This window comes from Spermophilus citellus, assembly GCF_964194105.1.
Source record: "Spermophilus citellus genome assembly, chromosome: 6".
Taxonomy (NCBI): Eukaryota; Metazoa; Chordata; class Mammalia; order Rodentia; family Sciuridae; genus Spermophilus; species Spermophilus citellus.
The window spans coordinates 23,271,035-23,290,118 of NC_138187.1; the positions used below are offsets into that span (position 1 = coordinate 23,271,035).

General features: G+C 41.9%; 1 protein-coding gene across 6 annotated transcripts in view; it reads left to right on the forward strand.

The window, feature by feature from the left end:
• TPST1 (tyrosylprotein sulfotransferase 1) overlaps positions 1-19,084 on the forward strand; it is a 93,554-nt gene that overhangs the window by 49,112 nt on the left and 25,358 nt on the right. For all 6 annotated transcript variants that reach the window (XR_014022543.1, XR_014022544.1, XM_081298388.1 and 3 more), the window contains one exon: positions 16,332-16,530. Coding sequence is in view for 4 of the 6 variants with exons in the window: in XM_081298388.1 (XP_081154514.1) it covers positions 16,332-16,530 (199 nt within the window). In the remaining 2 variants the exon portion in view is untranslated. The remainder of the gene's footprint in view (positions 1-16,331; positions 16,531-19,084) is intronic.

The following is a 19,084-nucleotide window of genomic DNA, read 5'->3' on the forward strand; positions in this document are numbered from 1 at the left end:
GTCTACGAAGGTCTTCCGTGTTCTTGCACTGAGCAGCATTCCACTGTATGTGTGTGCTGCAAGTTTCTTTATCTGCTCATTCCTAGGTCTTTACAGATTTTTTAAGGGTTGTAAAAAATTTAAAAGGAGAATATGAGATAGATTCTGTGGATTGCAAAGCTTAAAATATTTGCTGTCTAGTCTTGTACAGAAAAAAATTGTTGGCATGTACTCTAGTAGGGTTTAGAATCCATGGTAACAGTCTTCTCTGAGTTTGTGATTTTTATAAGATCTGTTGTGTGTCCCACTCCCTGTCCTTTTTTTTAGTTGTAATTGGACACAATACTTTTATTTTTTGTATTTATTTTTATGTGGTGCTGAGGATTAAACCCAAGGCCTCGCACATGCGAGGCCAGCACTCTACTGCTGAGCCACAATCTCAGCCCCTGTTCTGTGCCACTTATAGTTAAAAGTCATTTTTGCTGGATGTAAAATTCTTGGCCTACTTCCTTCCATGTGTGTGCTAAACAGATTGATCCTTATTTTCCTCCCTGAGGTAAAGTACTAATGTTGTATAAGAAAAGAAAATTACAGGACAATATGCCTATTGAATATAGGTATAAAAGCCCTCAACAAAATATTAGCAAACTGGATTTTAGGAACATTCTACATCATGGTCAAGTGGAACTTCTCTCTGGGGTGCATGGGTCCGTCAACATGAGGATCAGCATAATGTGCCCCAGTAGCAGGATGATGGGCAAGAGCCACAGATCATGCAGCTGACGCAGAGAGGGTTTTTTGTTTTTTTTTTTTTTGTTTAAAGAGAGAGATGAGAGAGAGAGAGAGAGAGAATTTTAATATTTATTTTTTAGTTTTCGGTAGACACAACATCTTTTTGTTTGTACGTGGTGCTGAGGATCGAACCCGGGTAGCACGCATGCCAGGCGAGCACGCTATCGCTTGAGCCACATCCCCAGCCTCAGAGAGGGTTTAAGAAGGCCCAGCAGCCTTGCAGGATAAGAGCAGAAGTGCACTCGGCATAGCAAGGCCTGGGAAACAGGCCACCCAACGTCATGTTCAGGGATGGAGAGCCCAGCCTTCCTCCACCTCCAGGAACAGACAAGCACTAATGCTCACCACTTTCTATCTAACACAGTCCTATTCCGAGGAACTGGGCCAGAGAAGGAGATGGAAGGCATCCAGATTGGGAAGGAAGACATTGAAGTGTGTCTGCTGATAGTATGCTGCTAAGCATAGAAAACCCTACCCTCCAGCAAAAAACTGTTAAAACTAGTAAATGAATTCAGTGACGTTTTAGGATATAAAATTAGCATACAAAAAATCAGACACGTTTCTATGTACTGACAACCTATCCAAAAAATAAATGAAGGAAACTATCATTTTTTAAGATGAAAGTTTAAGACAGAATCCCAAAACTTAGGAATAGTTTTAATAAAGGAGTTAAAAGATTTATACATTAGAAACTAGAGAGCACTGATGAAAGAAATTGAAGAAGACAAATAAATAGAAATATCTGATGTTCATTAATCGGAAAAAATAATAGTTAAAATGTCCATATGACTAAAACTGATCTGTAAATTCAACATAATGCCTATGAAAATTCCAATGGGGGTGCACTCCTGTAATCCCAGTGGCTCAGGCTGAGGCAGGGGGATCTCCCAAGTTCAAAGGCAACCACAGCAAAAGAAAGGCCCTAAGCAACTCAGTGAGACCCTTTGTCTAAATAAAATACAAAATAGGGCTGGGGATTTGACTCAGTGATTGAACGCCCCTGGGTGCCGGGTTTCTGTTCTTGAGACTAAAAGGCTCAGGAGTCACTCCAGTTGAACTGGGCTAACTGGGCTGCATAAAATAACCACACAAGAGACACAAATACCTTTTTCTTTGGGGTAGTTGTGACGGCTCCTCTGACCTTAAGGGTCTGCTGAAAGAGAGAGAGCGAGAGCACTCGCTGACCCCTTTTATGGAGGAGAAGCTATTCAAATGAGGCAAGGGGTCAGGTTTCAGGGGGCTGAGTCTATCTTCATGATGTCCACTGTCAGCAGGTTGACTGACACCTGGGTAGGCCACACCCAAGGGCACAGAAAGAGAAGGGGACACACATAAGGCACTTCCATGGAAGATTCTATCCCAAACAGGGCAAAGGGTTATATTACAAAGGAACAGGTGAGCATAGCTTCACCCATGGGGCTGTAACAAGACACACTCATGCACGAGACACCAACCCTCGAACCCAAGAAGGGTGGGGAAAGCTCTGTCACATTTCTGTGAATGAGCACCTCAGCACCCAGCCAGGGAGTGTGACCCAGTCACATGCAAGGTTGGTCTCCCACATATTCCCCCTTTCTTAATATATATATATTTTTTTAAATGTAACTGGGAAATTTTATCTTTCAGTCACTTGACTCTTGGTCCAAGGTCATCACAATCTGCTATTGAAACACAAAAAGAATTAGTAGAAAACATATCATCTTCATAATACAACCAACTTGGAAGATCCAGGTTATTATTATTATTTCGCCAAACACTCATCAGAAGATTTAATCTTTTCCCAATTTTATTGGGAGGTATTGTGTTTGGCCATAGTAATATAGACATTTTCATTGCCATGGCATTTAGGCCTCTTCATAAACCATAGAGAAAAGGGCTCACTTGCATTATTTATTTGCCTCTCCATAAATCATAGAGCAAAGGGCTCACTCACATTATTTATTTGCCTCTCCATAAACCATAGAGCAAAGAGCTCACTCACATTATTTATTACATTGTCTTCTAGAGCATCGTTACTTAGTTCTCATCCTTCCATCAGCACTTATCTGACCATGAAGGATTTTGGAAGTAATTTAAGTCAAGCATTAAGAAAATCCATACATTTTAAGTTTTAAGACATAGCTACAAAGGCTGTAATTGAATAAGCAAGGAATAATATTTAAAGTTGTTACTTTAGGGATTATGAAACCAGGAATTTGCCTAGGTCTGGTTAATTGACATACACCTGTTTCAAAGCCTGAAACTTCAGCATATTATAGCTCTGAAATATTAGCTGGCAATAACTAATAATACAATAAGTTGTATTCTTACAGGCTACAGGATATTTATCATCCTTTCTCTTAACTCTCACATTTAAGGAGTTAATTAGGTCTATTAGTAATATAAATACTCTTGGAAAAATCTATTTTAATAATATTTCCAACAATTGTCCAAATATGTAAATGTCACTAAGTCCAGCATAGTTGACTGGCTTGGGTTTCTCATCTGCTGTCTCGCGTATGTTCCTGTCACTGGTGTGGTCAGTTAGTTGTTCGGGTACCTCAGTCATGGGAGCTGGTGATAACTGGCTGGTGACAAACCTCAAGTCGACGTCCAGTAGCTCGGTTTCTTTTTGGAATGCACACAACTGTTATAGGGTTTGAGTGGGGCGTGCCCGTCAATCATACATAAGCAAGATAATATCCATAAGCAAATCATCTTCTGCCTAATGTAACCACACTGTGAGGAAACACTAAATGTTCATAGCTATTGTAACTGAAGGCTATTCCAACATGTCCTCCCCTTTTATTAAATTTGTTTCCAAAGGAGAACCATGATGAGAGAAGAAGGAAAAAGGGAAAAGCATAGAAAAAAAAAGTGGAAGAACCAAGAAAGAGAAAGCCTCCAGACTGGCCCATTCCTGTAGCTGCAGTTGTTTCCTGCTGTGTGAGCACGCAGTCGCTGTTGACTAGGTCTCTGTCACTTGGGTTCTGATCAGAGCTGGACATGGGGATAAAGCAGCCATGGGGCAGGAGACCTCTCTCAGAAGGGGAGAAGAATTAAGACTTTGCACAGGTGGGGGGGTGAGATTCTGTGCCTCACCTCTGTTGGCCCCAAGTTTTCTCCTGATGGCCCCTCTGTGACTGTGCCTGTCTTAGGTTGTCCCTCCCTTGAGGAATCATTGACTAAGCAGCCATCCTCCGGGGCCAAACAGGGTGATGTGGAGTGTGCAAGGCATTGTCCCCGAGAGGGCTCTCTGTCTCCTTGGTAGATAATGCCCCCGTGGCCTCCACACCAGCATTTACCTTAGGATTAGCAAACTCGGGTTTCTTCTCCGTGGAAGGTCCAGCTCACAGCACTGGGCTGGTGAGGCTGCGTTCAGGAAGGAAGGAGAAAGGCCACAGACAAACAGTAATATTGTGACAAAGCCAAGAGACACAGATGAAGAGGAGAGCACTGCTAAGACTCAAGGCAGATCCCTCATACAGAACTGGCCCTTAGTTGGTGTTACTTACATCTGGTCCATAGCCACCATCCATATGGATGTGGAACAGTCCGTTATTTCAACACTGTCTTTTTCTCAAAAGATTCTTCCGGACAGTCTGTTTACCACAGAATCAATATATAGGTAAACTGACCATTACAGTCAGGACAATTAATCTAGTTTCATGGGTGGACTTTCCAGTCCACACAGCAAGACACATTAAAGGTGGACCTGGAAAATGGGTCCATACAAGTCTTTTCATTATTCTTACTTACCTGACAAGCTCGTGAAGCTGCATGGTTATAAACTCTGTAGCTGGAAATCGACCTTCCTATGCCGGGTTTCTCAGTCATTATCATGATGACGGGCTTAAACTCTCCTTTGATATCTGATTTAATTCACTGAATCATGTTCAGTAACATTAAGACTCAATATTACAATTAAAGAAAATATTACAATTTAAGAAAAAACTTTAAAATATTTGTAAAATCTAGTGTGCATCTCTGGGGTCCTGTAATCCCCCTTTTTTTTAATTTAATAAAATTGAGTAAAGGCTTGGCATAAGTCATAATATCATTAGTTTAAGTTATAGATAATAATACAGGTATTTAAATGATAAGAATAGATTTACCTTTTACTGATTATTATATATTTTTTTTACCTTGGCCACAAAGCTTTCTTTTTTTTTATTGGTTGTTCAAAACATTACGAAGCTCTTGACATATCATATTTCATACATTAGATTCAAGTGGGTTATGAACTCCCATTTTTACCCCAAATACAGATTGCAGAATCACATCGGTTACACATCCACATTTTTACATAATGCCATATTAGTAACTGTTGTATTCTGCTACCTTTCCTATCCTCTACTATCCCCCCTCCCCTCCCACCCATCTTCTCTCTCTACCCCATCTACTGTAATTCATTTCTCTCCTTGTTTATTTTCCCATTCCCCTCACAACCTCTTATATGTAATTTTGTGTAACAATGAGGGTCTCCTTCCATTTCCATGCAATTTCCCTTTTCTCTCCCTTTCCCCCCACCTCATGTCTCTGTTTAATGTTAATCTTTTCCTCCTGCTCTTCCTCCCTGCTCTGTTCTTAGTTGCTCTCATTATATCAAAGAAGACATTTGGCATTTGTTTATTAGGGATTGGCTAGCTTCACTTAGCATAATCTGCTCTAGTGCCATCCATTTCCCTGCAAATTCCATGATTTTGTCATTTTTTAGTGTTGCGTAATACTCCATGGTGTATAAATGCCATATTTTTTTTATCCATTTGTCTATTGAAGGGCATCTGGGTTGGTTCCACAGTCTAACTATTGTGAATTGTGCTGCTATGAACATCGATGTGGCAGTATCCCTGTAGTACGTTCTTTTAAGGTCTTCAGGGAATAGTCCGAGAAGGGCAATAGCTGGGTCAAATGGTGCTTCCATTCCCAGCTTTCCCAGGAATCTCCATACTGCTTTCCAAATTGGCCGCACCAATTTGCAGTCCCACCAGCAATGTACAAGAGTACCCTTTCCCCCACATCCTCGCCAGCACTTGTTGTTTGACTTCAGAATGGCTGCCAATCTTACTGGAGTAAGATGGTATCTTAGGGTGGTTATTATAATTTTTTAATATAGACCTGTCGATCCATCCTAACAATTTAGAAAGAACCCTCAATCTCTTTTTGAGAGAAGGTTTCAAAATATCTCTATATTTTAGAATATTATCTTTTAAATAGGTATCTCTTAATTGCCTTTAAAAAAGTATGATTAAGATTATCTTTTAGTGTAGGGAGCATTATATAAATCTTAAAATATTTTTATAGATAATAGGTCCAGTCAAAGAACTTACATAATATCAATGAATTTTTAAAGTCTGTAACCTTTATTGTTCAAAATTAACATACGACTTTAATTTGGAGAACCTCAGTCCTAATAAATTTTTTTTAAATTTACAATTATTTAACAAACAAAATATGTAAAAATTAACAGTATCTTAGTGTATTAGAATCAATTAAATTTAGTCTTAAAGGACAATTGTCAAAATTGGGGTCTAAGTTAGCAGTTTAATATACTTAGTGTTTGCTGGGGATGTGGCTCAAGTGGTAGCGCGCTCGCCTGGCATGCGTGCGGCCCAGGTTCGAACTTCAGCACCACATACAAACAAAGATGTTGTGTTCACCTGCCAAGAACTAAAATAAATAAATATTATAAAAAATATATATATATACTTAGTGTTTAATCAATTATGTGAATTTATTTACCAAAATTAATCTTTGTCTTAAACAGCAAGAATCATTTGACAATAAAGACCTTTCTTTAAAGAAATAAACTTAACATTTTAATAGGTTTTATCATGTCAAAATATGGACAAAATCTTAGCTCAACTCAGTTTAGTCAAATTAGGAAAATAGCATGAAATATCCTTGAATTAATCAGTTAAAATTAACTGTCAGTTCAGTACATATAACTCTCTTTTTTAATTGTTTTAACTTTTTTATATCATCTGTTTAGATAATAATATAAAAATCTTTTTATTTAGGAAAATATTTTTATCATTAAAATTTAGAATATAAAGACCTTATTTTACCTAAAGATGATTTTTTTGTTTTGTTTTGTTTTGTTTTTAGGAACCAATGTGTGCTTTCTCTTTGTTGAAGCATCTTTTTGTTTTAGAATTTTTTTCTAGTTATACATTGGAACAATTTTTGAAAACTTTAGAATTTATAAACAAATTATTGTACTTTGATAAGAAATATCAATGAAAATATAGTTAAAATCCTTAGATATTTTGTAGACAGAATTATATTTGTTTATCATCTTATGAGTTTGTATAATAACTTGAGAATTAGAAATTACTTGAAGATTGTATTTTTTTAAATGCAAATTTATAGTAAATACATTTATCTCAAATATCTATAACTGAAAGGCAAAGTACCTGATAAATGTACATATAAAACATATAAATTATGGGTTTTCTGTTGAAGAAAAACAATTAGGCAAATATATATTAACTAAACAATTAGACATGTGCTAATTATTTTATAGATTAACAAATATAGGTTATCTGAATACCCAGAAAAATATATATTAAAAATAAGGACATAATTTATAATTGTATTAACTTTATGTAACCACGTGGTTCTTAAAATATTTGGATCCATTTCCATTTATTTTTACCTAGGAGTACAGTCTTTTATGTGATGTCACTTGATGTAACTGAAATAAGATCCTTGTGTATACATATTTATTTTTTATAGTCAGGAATGAGAATAAGGATTTTTTGTTCATCACAGGAACATTGTTGGCTTTGTTCCTGTGGCGAGCAAATGTATCCCCATAACCTCCAAAATTAAAGTTAAATACAAACAAGCATGTTTGATGTCTCTTATCAATAGAACATTATTTATTAACACAACTATAAAAAAAAAGTCAGGTTATTTAACTCAGAACTAACTTAAATTTAAGGCTGCAATGTAGAAAACTGTGGAATTAAATTTTGTCTGAAAAAGATATCTTTCATTAGCATTTACAGGTAAAAGCATTCTTTAAAATACAGGCTCTGAGCAGCTCTGGTAACAATCTGAAACAGTAAGTACAAGATAGCAGCTGGAAGGCGGGACCAGAAGTCCTGTCTGAGTGACTGTGGAAGAACCAATCGGAAGCCCGTGAAAATGTGGGAGGTGGGACCAGGAAGTCCGCTCCTCCAGACTGGCATCTCATGGTTACCATGGTGACGCAAACAACATGGAGTCCACTGCCTGTTGTCGGAGCAAAAGTTCCCCAAGAATTTTCCTAAGGGCTGGGGATGTGGCTCAAGCGGTAGCGCGCCCGTCTGGCATGCGCGCGGCCAGGGTTCGATCCTCAGCACCACATACAAACAAAGATGTTGTGTCCGCCGATAACTAAAAAATAAATATTAAAATTTAAAAAAAAAAAGAATTTTCCTAACCAATTGCATTTTATTTGGTTTTGTTTGTATCCTCCCAGCCCCCCACCCCGGCCAAGATCCTATGGGGGTAGCAGCTTGCTTTGTGTCTGCGACCTGCATTTGCAGCTTGTGTACTCCGGTATCCTGCACTTTTTTCTGTGGCACGAGGGTGCTCCAAAAGTTTTTTAGCAGCAGATGCCAGCGTTACCATCAGATCTTAAGTTAGTCTGTGTTTGGCATTCAGGTCAAGTCATTTAAGGGTTAAAAGCACTGCTGGCCACTGGGGCTAGGACCCCTTAGCGAGCTGCAGCAAGCAGCAGCGGCTAAATTCTCTTGTTCCCAGCAGCTGAGTTACAGCCATTCTGATTCATAGGACAATCATGTAGCAAAGAGGTCAGTACAAACTTTCTGAGTATTGACGAAAACAATAGAAAATTGAAACTTATTTCTTTCCAGGTAAACATCACAACATTTTCTCTCCCTTTTGTCACTCTCGTATCGCAAACATGTAAAACATAAAGGCCAAAAAAAAATTTTTTAAGAATTTTTTTATATTTATTTTTTAGGTGTAGATGGATATAACACAATGCCTTTATTTTTATGTGGTGCTGAGGATCGAACCCGGGTCCCGCCCATGCTAGGCAAGCACTCTACCGCTGAGCCACAATCCCAGCGCCCAAAAAAATCTTTTATAAAGATTTATAAAAACAATTTCTAAAAATCCACAAAAGCGCTCTTTCCATGGAGAGGACTTAACACAGCCCACTAATCATCTTAATAACTATTTTTATTTAGAGTCTCTAGATTATACCCCAATATTAAAAATTTTAATGTCACAGATTTTCCTTACTTTCTACAATTCAGCCCACAATACTCTGCAATCCTAAGCATACTTAACTTCTAGAGAGAATTACCAAACGCACTAACTTCCTTTAATATTTAAATTGGAGTTCCCTTAGGAGCCACCATTTGTTGCTTTTGTCCCGGGGGCTTAAAGACTCAGACCTTTTGCCCCACGTTGGGCGCCAATTGCCGGGTTTCTGTTCTCACGCCTAAAAGGCTCAGGGGTCACTCCAGTTGAACTAGGCTAACTGGGCTGCACAAAATAACCACACAAGAGACACAAATACCTTTTTCTTTGGGGTAGCTATGATGGCTCCTCTGACCTTAAGAGTCCCTAGAAAGAGAGAGAGCGAGAGCACGGTTTATGGAGGAGAAGCTATTCAAATGAGGCAAGGGGTCAGGTTTCAGGGGGCTGAGTCTATCTTCACGATGTCCACTGTCAGCAGGTTGACTGACACCTGGGTAGGCCACACCCAAGGGCACAGTAAGAGAAGGGGACACACATAAGGCACTTCCATGGAAGATTCTATCCTAAACCCCTAAAAAGCGGTTATATTACAACGGAACAGGTGATAGCTTCACCCATGGGGCTGTAGCAAGACACACCCATGCACGAGACACAGACCCTCGAACCCAAGAAGGGTGGGGAAAGCTCTGCCACATTTCTGTGAATGAGCACCTCAGCACCCAGCCAGGGAGTGTGACCCAGTCACGTGCAAGGTTGAATTGCACTGGAAACTGGGTGTTGGTGGCACATGCCTGTAGTCCCAGTGCTCCCCCTGCTGGGCAGGGCTGGGGCAGGAAGACTACACAGATTTGGCAACTTAGTGAGACCCTGTCTCAAATGAAAAATAACAGGGGCTGGGGATCTGGCTCGGTGGTAGAGCACCCCTGGGTTCAATCTCTAGTACAAAAATGAACACACCAACAAAAACTCAAAAGCAGTCCAAAAACTCATGTAGAACCACAAAAGACTAAATAAAGACAGAAATCATGAGCACCAACTAATATCAGCATGTTCTGCAAAGCTCAGGTGGCCAGGACAGAATAGGCTGGCATAAAAACAGACAAACTGCCAGCAGGATGGGGCGGGCATCCAGATGTAGACCTTGCATTATGTCAGTGGATCTTCAGCATAGGTGCCAAGAGCCACACTGCGGACAGGACAGTCTCTTGAATAACTGTCACTGGCAAACCTGTATTCCTAGATGCACAGGATGCACAGACTGGTTCCTCATACCGTGCACCAAGGGCAACTCAGAACAAAGAAAGATTCAAGGTAGGAACTGAAACTGGGGAGTTGCCGAAAGGAAACGGGGACATTTCGTGGTGCTGGTCTGCATTACGACTTTTTGAATTTGACACCAGATTCACAGGCAGCAAAAGCAAAAACTGGTCAGTGGGTGACTTGAAACCTAAGAGGTTAGGAAACAAAGCCACACGTAGCCACTGCCCTGTCAGCAGTCTGTGTGGTTCTGTGTGCACATGCAGTACATGTGTAACACGTTCTTATAAAGTGGAAGTGCCATCACATTTAAAGTCCTGTTTCCCGGGACAGAGTCTGAGCCTTTTCCAAGGTGGGAGCTCTGCAGAGGAGACTTTGGAGAGCCTTCCTCCTGAGCGTCACTGGGCTGGGCTTGCCATGCCTCGTGCATTCCTTCTCATTCCTGTTGCTTTTCCATCCCTGTGGATGCTTTAGTGCAGAGGATGTGGTTTCCTGTGGTGGTTTCTGTGTGGTTTGACTTACACCTGTGGCTCGGCAGAGAGCCTGGCTGTCATGTTCAATTATGCTTAAAGTAAATGTCGTGGAGGATGTGGTCACCATGGCTGTTCTAGGCCGTGGCACTGGCCCTGATCCTTGCAGGAGAGCAGCAGAGCCTGGACACCTGCAGTGGGGGACCTGCTGAGTCAGGTGCCTGGCCGTGCTGGATGAGGCCCTGGTTCTGAAGTACACCAGTCACTCACAGTGATATGAGGCTCCAGGGAGGTGGAGGGTGCCAGAATCCTAACTAGTTCATCTCTAGGGCACTTGAAGCCTGAGGGTTGGTTCATTTCTGGAAGGCTGAAGGAGCTGGGGAGATCTGATGAGCTCTGTTTGCAGGTCATTGTCTAGAGAAGCAAATTATGCTGTCTGAAACCAGGACCCTTCTCCTCTGATAACTGTTTTCTTCTGAACAAGGCGGACACCCTGGCCTATAAAGGGCCAGATGCTCTTGGCTTTTTAGCCGTAGGCTGCCTGTTGTGGTAGAATTTCATGTACATGGCGTTGGCAGCAGGACAGACTTGGTAGTTAGCTTATCCTGCTTTTGAAAATTTTTTGAAACTGTCCCTGTTAGTGATCTTTATCCCCAGTCTCTGAGGATCAATATTTCTTAGGTAACAAAGCTGGATTCTACAGGCCCAATTTCTAGGTCTGTACTCTACTCACTACGCTTTGAAAAAAGAAAACTTAAGTACCTAGAACTTGTGAGAAGATAGGCAGGGTGAGTCCAGAGATCGGATATAGAACAAAAAAGCCACTCTTAAAAGTTTTTTTGTTTTTGGTTTTGGTTTTGGTTTTGAGGATTTTAAACCCAGGGCTGCTTAACCACTGAGCCACATCCCCAGCCCTTTTTATTTTATTTTTTAATTTTTTTAAGTTGTCAATGGACCTTTATTTTGTTTATTTATATGCAGTCCTCCACACTGGCCAGGTTCTTTTGTGCAGAGAGTTGTAGTGAGCCTTGTGCCAGGAAGATACCCCCCCACAGAAACCCTGAATTCCCTTGCGATGCAGCCTTAGATCAGGGTGGACAAAACTGTCTGTAGTGGGCTAGTCAGTATTTCAGGTTTGCACACTGTGTGGTCTTCACCTCAGCTACTCAGCTCTGCCCTTGCCTCAGAAGGGCATCATAGACAATATGTAAATGGCAGATCTTGCTGTGTTATAATGAAATTTTACAAGTGTTAAAATTGGAATTCCATGAGATTGTCATGTGTTATGAAATATTACCTGATTTTTAAAAAAACTGTTCAGAATATAAATGTCATCCTCAGCCTGAAGGCCAGATAAACGCAGGCCATGGAACTGGGTTTGACCCAGGACCTGGCCTGCCAGTTGCACCTTAGCTGTTGGGGGCTGCCTGACTGCAGCAGAAGGCCTGTCCCCACAGGTGTCCTCACAGCCCTGTGTCCAGCCGCTGCACTTTGATCTTGTGTGCATGGTGGTCTCACTGGATTCTGAGCTGCTGCTTTTTGATTCTGAGCTTCTTGAGAGGAGGCCCATGGGCTGTAGTCATCTTTGCGTGCTTATTACCTTAACACCCGGACACACGATGGGTATTCAGAACATACTGGGCTTGATTCATGCTTAGAAATGTGCACTGCCATTTCTGCTGCTCCGATGACAGGCAGCAGGCCTTGCCGTGTGCCTCCCGGGGGCATTCACGGTGGCGCCTTTCCTAACTCGGTGCTATGTAGCAGAAGCCTTTCCAGGGTCATTCATTCTGATGTCCTGTGTGTCTCAGGCTGGGCTTCAACATCTGATCTGCAGAGCCGTGCTGCGTTGGTGTGGAGTTGTAGCAGGTAGTGTTTGCTGGGCCCATGCTGCTACGTTCCAGGCAACTCCAGTTTCCCCCAGACTTCTGATAACTTTCTGGTCATTTTCTTTGTTCTGTGTAGCTCAAACAAAACGAAGCAGCAACATAAAAACACTCCTGTGCTTTCCTCCACATGCTCTGTCCTAATGCCCGTCAATACTGTCCACCCAAGCCTCCAGGCCAGAAAGCAAGCTCACCAGAGCCTCCTCTTCTCTGCACTGCCATATCCACTTGGTGGCTAAGGCTTATCAGTTTTTAAAATAATCTTTGGAATTTAATTTCTATTTCTTTTGGTCTGGTGGAAGCCTTAAGTGTTTCTTGACTCTTTCAAAATATAAATGAATCAGACACAGCATCGTTACCGTTTTCCTGAACCGGCAGGCCTCCTCCTTCAGTCTTCTTGCAGTTGTCAGCGCTGAGTGGTGATCATCATCATGCAATCAGACCCGCCCTCAGTTAGGACCCTTGGTTTTCCCACCATCGTCTAGGAACAGCCACCTTCCACTCAAGGCACACCAGATTGTGTGGGACCTTGGTGCCTTCACAGATGCATCTCAGACTTCAGAAATTGTTTGGATCTTAAAAGGTATGTGTAACACATCATCCACTTACCATGCCAGCCCTCCATGACAAGCACATCCCAGGGTGTGTGTGTCCAGTGGAACAGACTAATCCTTTTGGTTTGTTTACATTTTGCTGTCAAACAAGTTATAGGAAGATGTTTTCGGAGCTTTTTGGATTCAGAGTTTGGACTCAAGAGATTGTGGCCCTAGCTATCCAAGGGTCTACCTGATGGAGATTGGCTCTTCCCAGTTCTGAGGCCCATTTTGTGCATCTCTTCCCAGTTCTGCAGTGAGCAAGGTCATATTAGCAGCTGACATCAGTCATGGTAGGAATTACCCATGGACCTCAGTAAATGCCCCACAACATGCTTTGGTGAGTGCATTGTCAAACCTCCAGTGTAGCGCTGTATGTACCTGTTGTATCTACAGTGCACTGGAACAGTCAAGCCCTGTCTATCTGTGCTACGTCAGATGGAGGGCAGGGCTTTCAAGAAGGCACAGGAGGTGAGCGTGCAGGTGGTGAGGAGGTGGCAGTGAGAGACACTGGAGAGGCAGACACTGTGGGCTCACCCAGCTCATTCCCAGAGCAGGTGACCCTGGGCAAATCACTTGCTTACCCATTGAAAAGTAAATATTGGTCACCTCCCTCTCCTGGGTGGTTGTAAGGATTAAATTAGATATATATACCCCATGCCTGACTTAGATGGACAGAAAATGTCACTCTTTGTGTCCTACAAGCCTTTCTTTTCCTTCTGGAGTATTTTTGTTTGTTTGTTTGTTCTTTAAGTCTCTGCAGACATGACCCCCATTCTCTAAAGCCCATGTGCACACAGAGGTCAGCACTGGATGCTCTTAGTGTCTCTCTTACTCATCCTTAGCCATGGTCTTACCAAGGCGTGATACTTGAATCTCTTGTGCCCATTTGTATAAGCTGCTATAACATGCTTTTTTCTATGAAAAGCTTCAGTCATTTACTTGATACAGATTTATTGAACATCCATCATATGTTAATGTACTAGGTGTGGGTGATGATGAGATTACTAAGACACAGACCCTCCTGTATCCTGTGGGGTGATGGATAAATGTGGGAGACCAACCTTGCACGTGACTGAGTCACACTCTCCAGCTGGGTGCTGAGGCGCTCAGTCACAGAAATGTGTTAGAGCTTTCCCCACTCTTTTTGGGTTCAAGGGTCGGTGTCTCGTGCATGGGTGTGTCTTGCTACAGCCCCATGGGTGAAGCTATGCTCACCTGTTTCTTTGTAATATAACCCCTTGCCCTGTTTAGGATAGAATCTTCCATGGAAGTGCCTGTGTGTCCCCTTCTCTTACTGTGCCCTTGGGTGTGGCCTACCCAGGTGTCAGTCAACCTGCTGACAGTGGACATCATGAAGATAGACTCAGCCCCCTGAAACCTGACCCCTTGCCTCATTTGAATAGCTTCTCCTTGATAAAAGGGGTCAGCGCATGCTCTCGCTCTCTCTCTTTCAGAGGAGCCGTCACAGCTACCCCAAATAAAAAGGTATTTGTGTCTCTTGTGTGGTTATTTTTCGCAGTCCACTTAGCCCAGTTTACCTGGAGTGACCCTTGAGCCCTTTTGAGAGAACAGAAACCCGGCAGAAGGAAACCACTATTGATGTGCAAACAGAGGGCTTTTTCAGTGGTAGAGGGGAACTCAGGTCATGGCAGCAGGCAGGAGAAAGTGGTCCTCTCCATGAGGAGGGTACGGCATGTGGACTGGAGGTAGCTGGGGAGTGGCCCTGCTCTCCTCATCCCATCGCAATCTCTGGTGGGGTTGTTTATCAAGACTGGACTGGCCTGCTGCTGAGACACAGGAAGCCCACATGGGCAGGACAGTGTACTTTACCACAGTGCTGCTCATGATGAGGCTGGGCAGTTGTTACCAATTGCATCTGTCCTGGAAAACCAGGTACTCTTTACCTGGGTTAAGAATGTCCAGCAATGATGTTTAGGGGTGATACTGTGGGGGCGGCGGGGGGGTGGGGAGCGTGTACAGGGTGAAAGTGCGTAAGTTGAATCCTTGAGAAAACTTGAGGGGAAAGAATGTGGTATAGAACAGCAGGCAAGTTTGAGTGGTGGTGCCAGACCCCCAGGGAGGAGCCACCCTGCTGCACATCTGTCCTGAGCGGAGCCTTTGAAAGACCCTCATCCAGTGATGAGCTCTGCAGTGAGGAGTCAGATGCCTCAAGGAAAAGAGCGTTTACCTTTGCTAGATTTGAGTGGCTTCTGTGCGTTAGGGTATAAAACTCCTGAGCACTTCCATAGGACCCCAGATGTCATTTCATTTATGTCATATCTTTTTTTTCTTAAATATTTATTTATTTATTTTAGTTTTTTTAGGTGGACACAATATCTTTATTTTATTTTTATGTGGTGTTGAGGATTGAACCCAGCGCCCCGCGCATGCCAGGCGGGCGTGCTACCGCTTGAGCCACATCCCCAGCCCCTATGTCATATCTTAAGGTCATTAGGCATTTAGTCAAAGGTGGTGCAATCTCCAGGTCGAGATTCAGAACACATTGTCCTGTAGTCTTAATTCTGTGATACTGAAAATCATAAGCAGCACCTTTTCTGTAGAAAATAGGAGTCTTTGGGAAGTCAACAGAAAGATAGAACAAGTGGGTATTTTGCGTTCTTAATGGTTTATGCTTCATGGTATCCCCCCAGTGTTTTATTAAGAAAATTTCAAACATGCAGAAGAAATCGAAAGAATCATGCCCACCAGCAAGATTCTACAGTTAACATTTTACTGTTTGCTTTATTACATACCTGTCCATCTCTGTCCCTCTCTCTAGTCGTCCATCAGTCCCATTTTTTAATGCATTTCAAGTAAGTTGACAGTTTTTCTGAGAGGACTTACCTTTGTTATCCCCCCATGCTGTGATCAATGAGTCAACACAGTTTATACAGATGTTTTCAGCCTGACCCTTTTCCCTGCTTCTAGAAACTAAGGTTGCCAGTAATCACTGTCCAACTTAAATTATTTTTTAAAAAGTCTGGTAAATAGATTTAAACCTTATTAGTGCCCTCCTTTGCAATTGCTTTATAATCCAATTATAATTTTTATCAAAAATAATTCAGAGTTTTAAGTTATAAGTCATCAAAAATAATTTAGTGTTTTTTAACATTTTAAAAATTTAAAGCAAGTATTTATTGCATTGTTTTCAGAGTGGAGAGATCTACAGACCAAGTCATCAAGCCAGTCAATGTGGGAGCTCTTTCAAAATGGGTGGGGAAGATCCCTCCAGATGTCTTACAAGATATGGCAGCGATTGCACCCATGCTTGCCAAATTGGGGTATGACCCTTATGCCAACCCACCCAACTACGGGAAGCCGGACCCCCGGATCCTCGAGAACACCAGAAGGGTGAGTGAGTGCCCCAGGGCAACTGGACATGCAGTCGGACTCCAAGTGGCTTTTTCCTTATTTTAGTTCTAGCTTTTTTATGATCAAAAAATTGTTCTAAATTAGAGTGATTCTGCACATGAGTGCTTTATTATCAGAAATCTGCATTTTAAAGACAATTGTGGCTGTTCCTGTGAACCATGGGGACAGCTCTTCAATGAGTGCCGCCCACTTCTAGGAGTAGTACTCACATTGGAGAGATTCGTCCATAGCTAGTTCCCACAACTTTGCATAAAACCAGAATCATTAAGACTTACTTTTCAAGCCTTTTTTCTCTAAATCTAGTGGATATGTTCCTCTTAAGTGTTTGTATAGAGGAGGCACCACCTCTCGGGACCCAGTATGTGGGAAGAGTGGCTGAACAGGCGGACGCACAGACGCACCAGCCTTCCAGCTGAGGGACAGCTGCTGCCACGGGCAGTTAGCTGTTCTTTGTACAGGTCAGGTTGGTGTTTTTACAAGCACTCTTCCAGAAGGGGCTTGTCTGGGTGAATGCTGCTGCCATCTCAAGGCAGACCTTCCCCATTCTTTCCAACAACTGTTGTCGGACATCCCTGACCTCACTGTGCCATTTCAGCTATCTTCCAGGGTGTGGTGCCACAGCACTGAGCCTTTCACGCTGGCTCCTATCACCATCCACCTCCAGAGCTTTTTCCATGTTCTCTTGTATGTGTCGATGTCCTCCCCCATAGCCTTGTGATAGGTCATCTCTTTATTCTCTTCCTTTTGGTACTCTTAGTTGGAAACCTGGTAACAGTGAAATGTGTTTCCTGAGGCCATTCGCGTGTGGATCCCCTGCTCTTAGTCACTTTCAGTTCCTCCTTCGGTTCTTCATTTGTGGCAATGTAGGAAGGGCTGTCTATTGTAAATCATTGAATATGAAAATAAGCTTATTTTTAAGTAATCTTTATCCTTTTTATACTTACATATAAACATTTTTAATATAAAAATTTAAGTTCAAGCTGGCAGTGGTGGCACATGCCTGTAATCCCAACTACCCAGGAGACTGAGGCAGGAAGATTGCAATTTTGAGGCAGACCTGGGCAACTTAGTAGACCCTCTCTCAAAAAATAAAAAAGGGCTGGTGATATGGTATGGCTGTGAGGTGTCTCCCAAAAGCTCACGTGTGAGACAATGTAAGAAGGTGCAGGGGAGAAATGACAGGGTCAGTGAATTAACCTCTGATGGGATGAACTGGTTGGTGGCTAGAGGCAGATGGGATGTGGCTGGAGGAGGTGGCTCACTGGGAGCATGGCTGTGGGGTAGATATTTTGTATCTAGAAAGTGGAGTCTCTCTCTCTGCTTCCTGATCACATTGTGAGCTGCTTCCCTCTTGCCACGCTCTCCCGCCATGATGGTTAGCCTCACCTTGGGCCCTGAGGAGATAGAGCGACCTTCCATGGACCGAGACCTCTGATACCATGAACCTGCAAATAAACTCTTCCTCCCCTACAGTTGTTCTGCTCAGATATTTTAGTCACAGCAGTGAAATAGCTGACTAAAACAGCTGAGGTTGTGGCTCAGTGGTAAAGTGCCCCTGACTCAATCCCCAGTACCTTCCTAAGTATACATATTTATAATAAAAAGTATTTTTTTCACTATATAAAATTAAAATGGTAGAAGAATGAAAATTATTTATAATATTACCTAGATACATACAATTCTTAATATTTTAGTATATTCCCTGCCCTCTGCATTTTATTAAACAAAGGTAAGATCATAAGTTATATTTCTTCCTTTATGCACGCAGTTTCTGTCTAACCTTTTCCTATTAGTACTAGTGGACATTTCCCATCATGTGCCTGCTTTTTTACGCATAATGCAGTGTACCATCACAGGAGCCATCACCAGTCCTTCCTGAAACATAGCAGTGAATGAATGAATAGATGAGCAAACAGAATACATCTCCCTAGTAAATGTCCCTAGTCCATCTTGCCGTTTTTCTTTTGTGTTTCTCTTTGACAGACGATGCTGTATCAAACATCTTTGAAATACTAAATTTTAGGTTTTTATTTACATTTAGACTAATAAAAGTGGGAGTAAGCCAGGTCCAACCATCTGGGATATTTTTAAGATGCTCAATATATCTTGATAAGATTTTTTAAAAATATTTATTTTTTGGTTGTAGTTGGGCACACACCTTTATTTTATTTATTTATTTTAACACGGTGCTAAGGATAAAACCCAGGGCCTTGCATGGGCTAGGCAAGTGCTCTACTGCTGAGCCACGACCCCAGCCCAAGATTTTTTTTAACAAATACCTTCAAGCTGGAGTTGTGGCTCAGTGGTACAGCGTGTGGTGCCTGGCATGTGTGAGACCCTGGGTTCAATCCTCAGCACTGCATATTAATAAATAAAAAAAAAGATTCATTGACAACTAAAAAATATTTTAAAAAATATTTTCAAATTACCAGCATAATAGAGGGGATTCTATTTTAGATTTTTGCTAATTTTAATAGGTTCCATTGACTAACATAATTGAACATTTTCTAGTTATTAGCTGTGTGTATATATT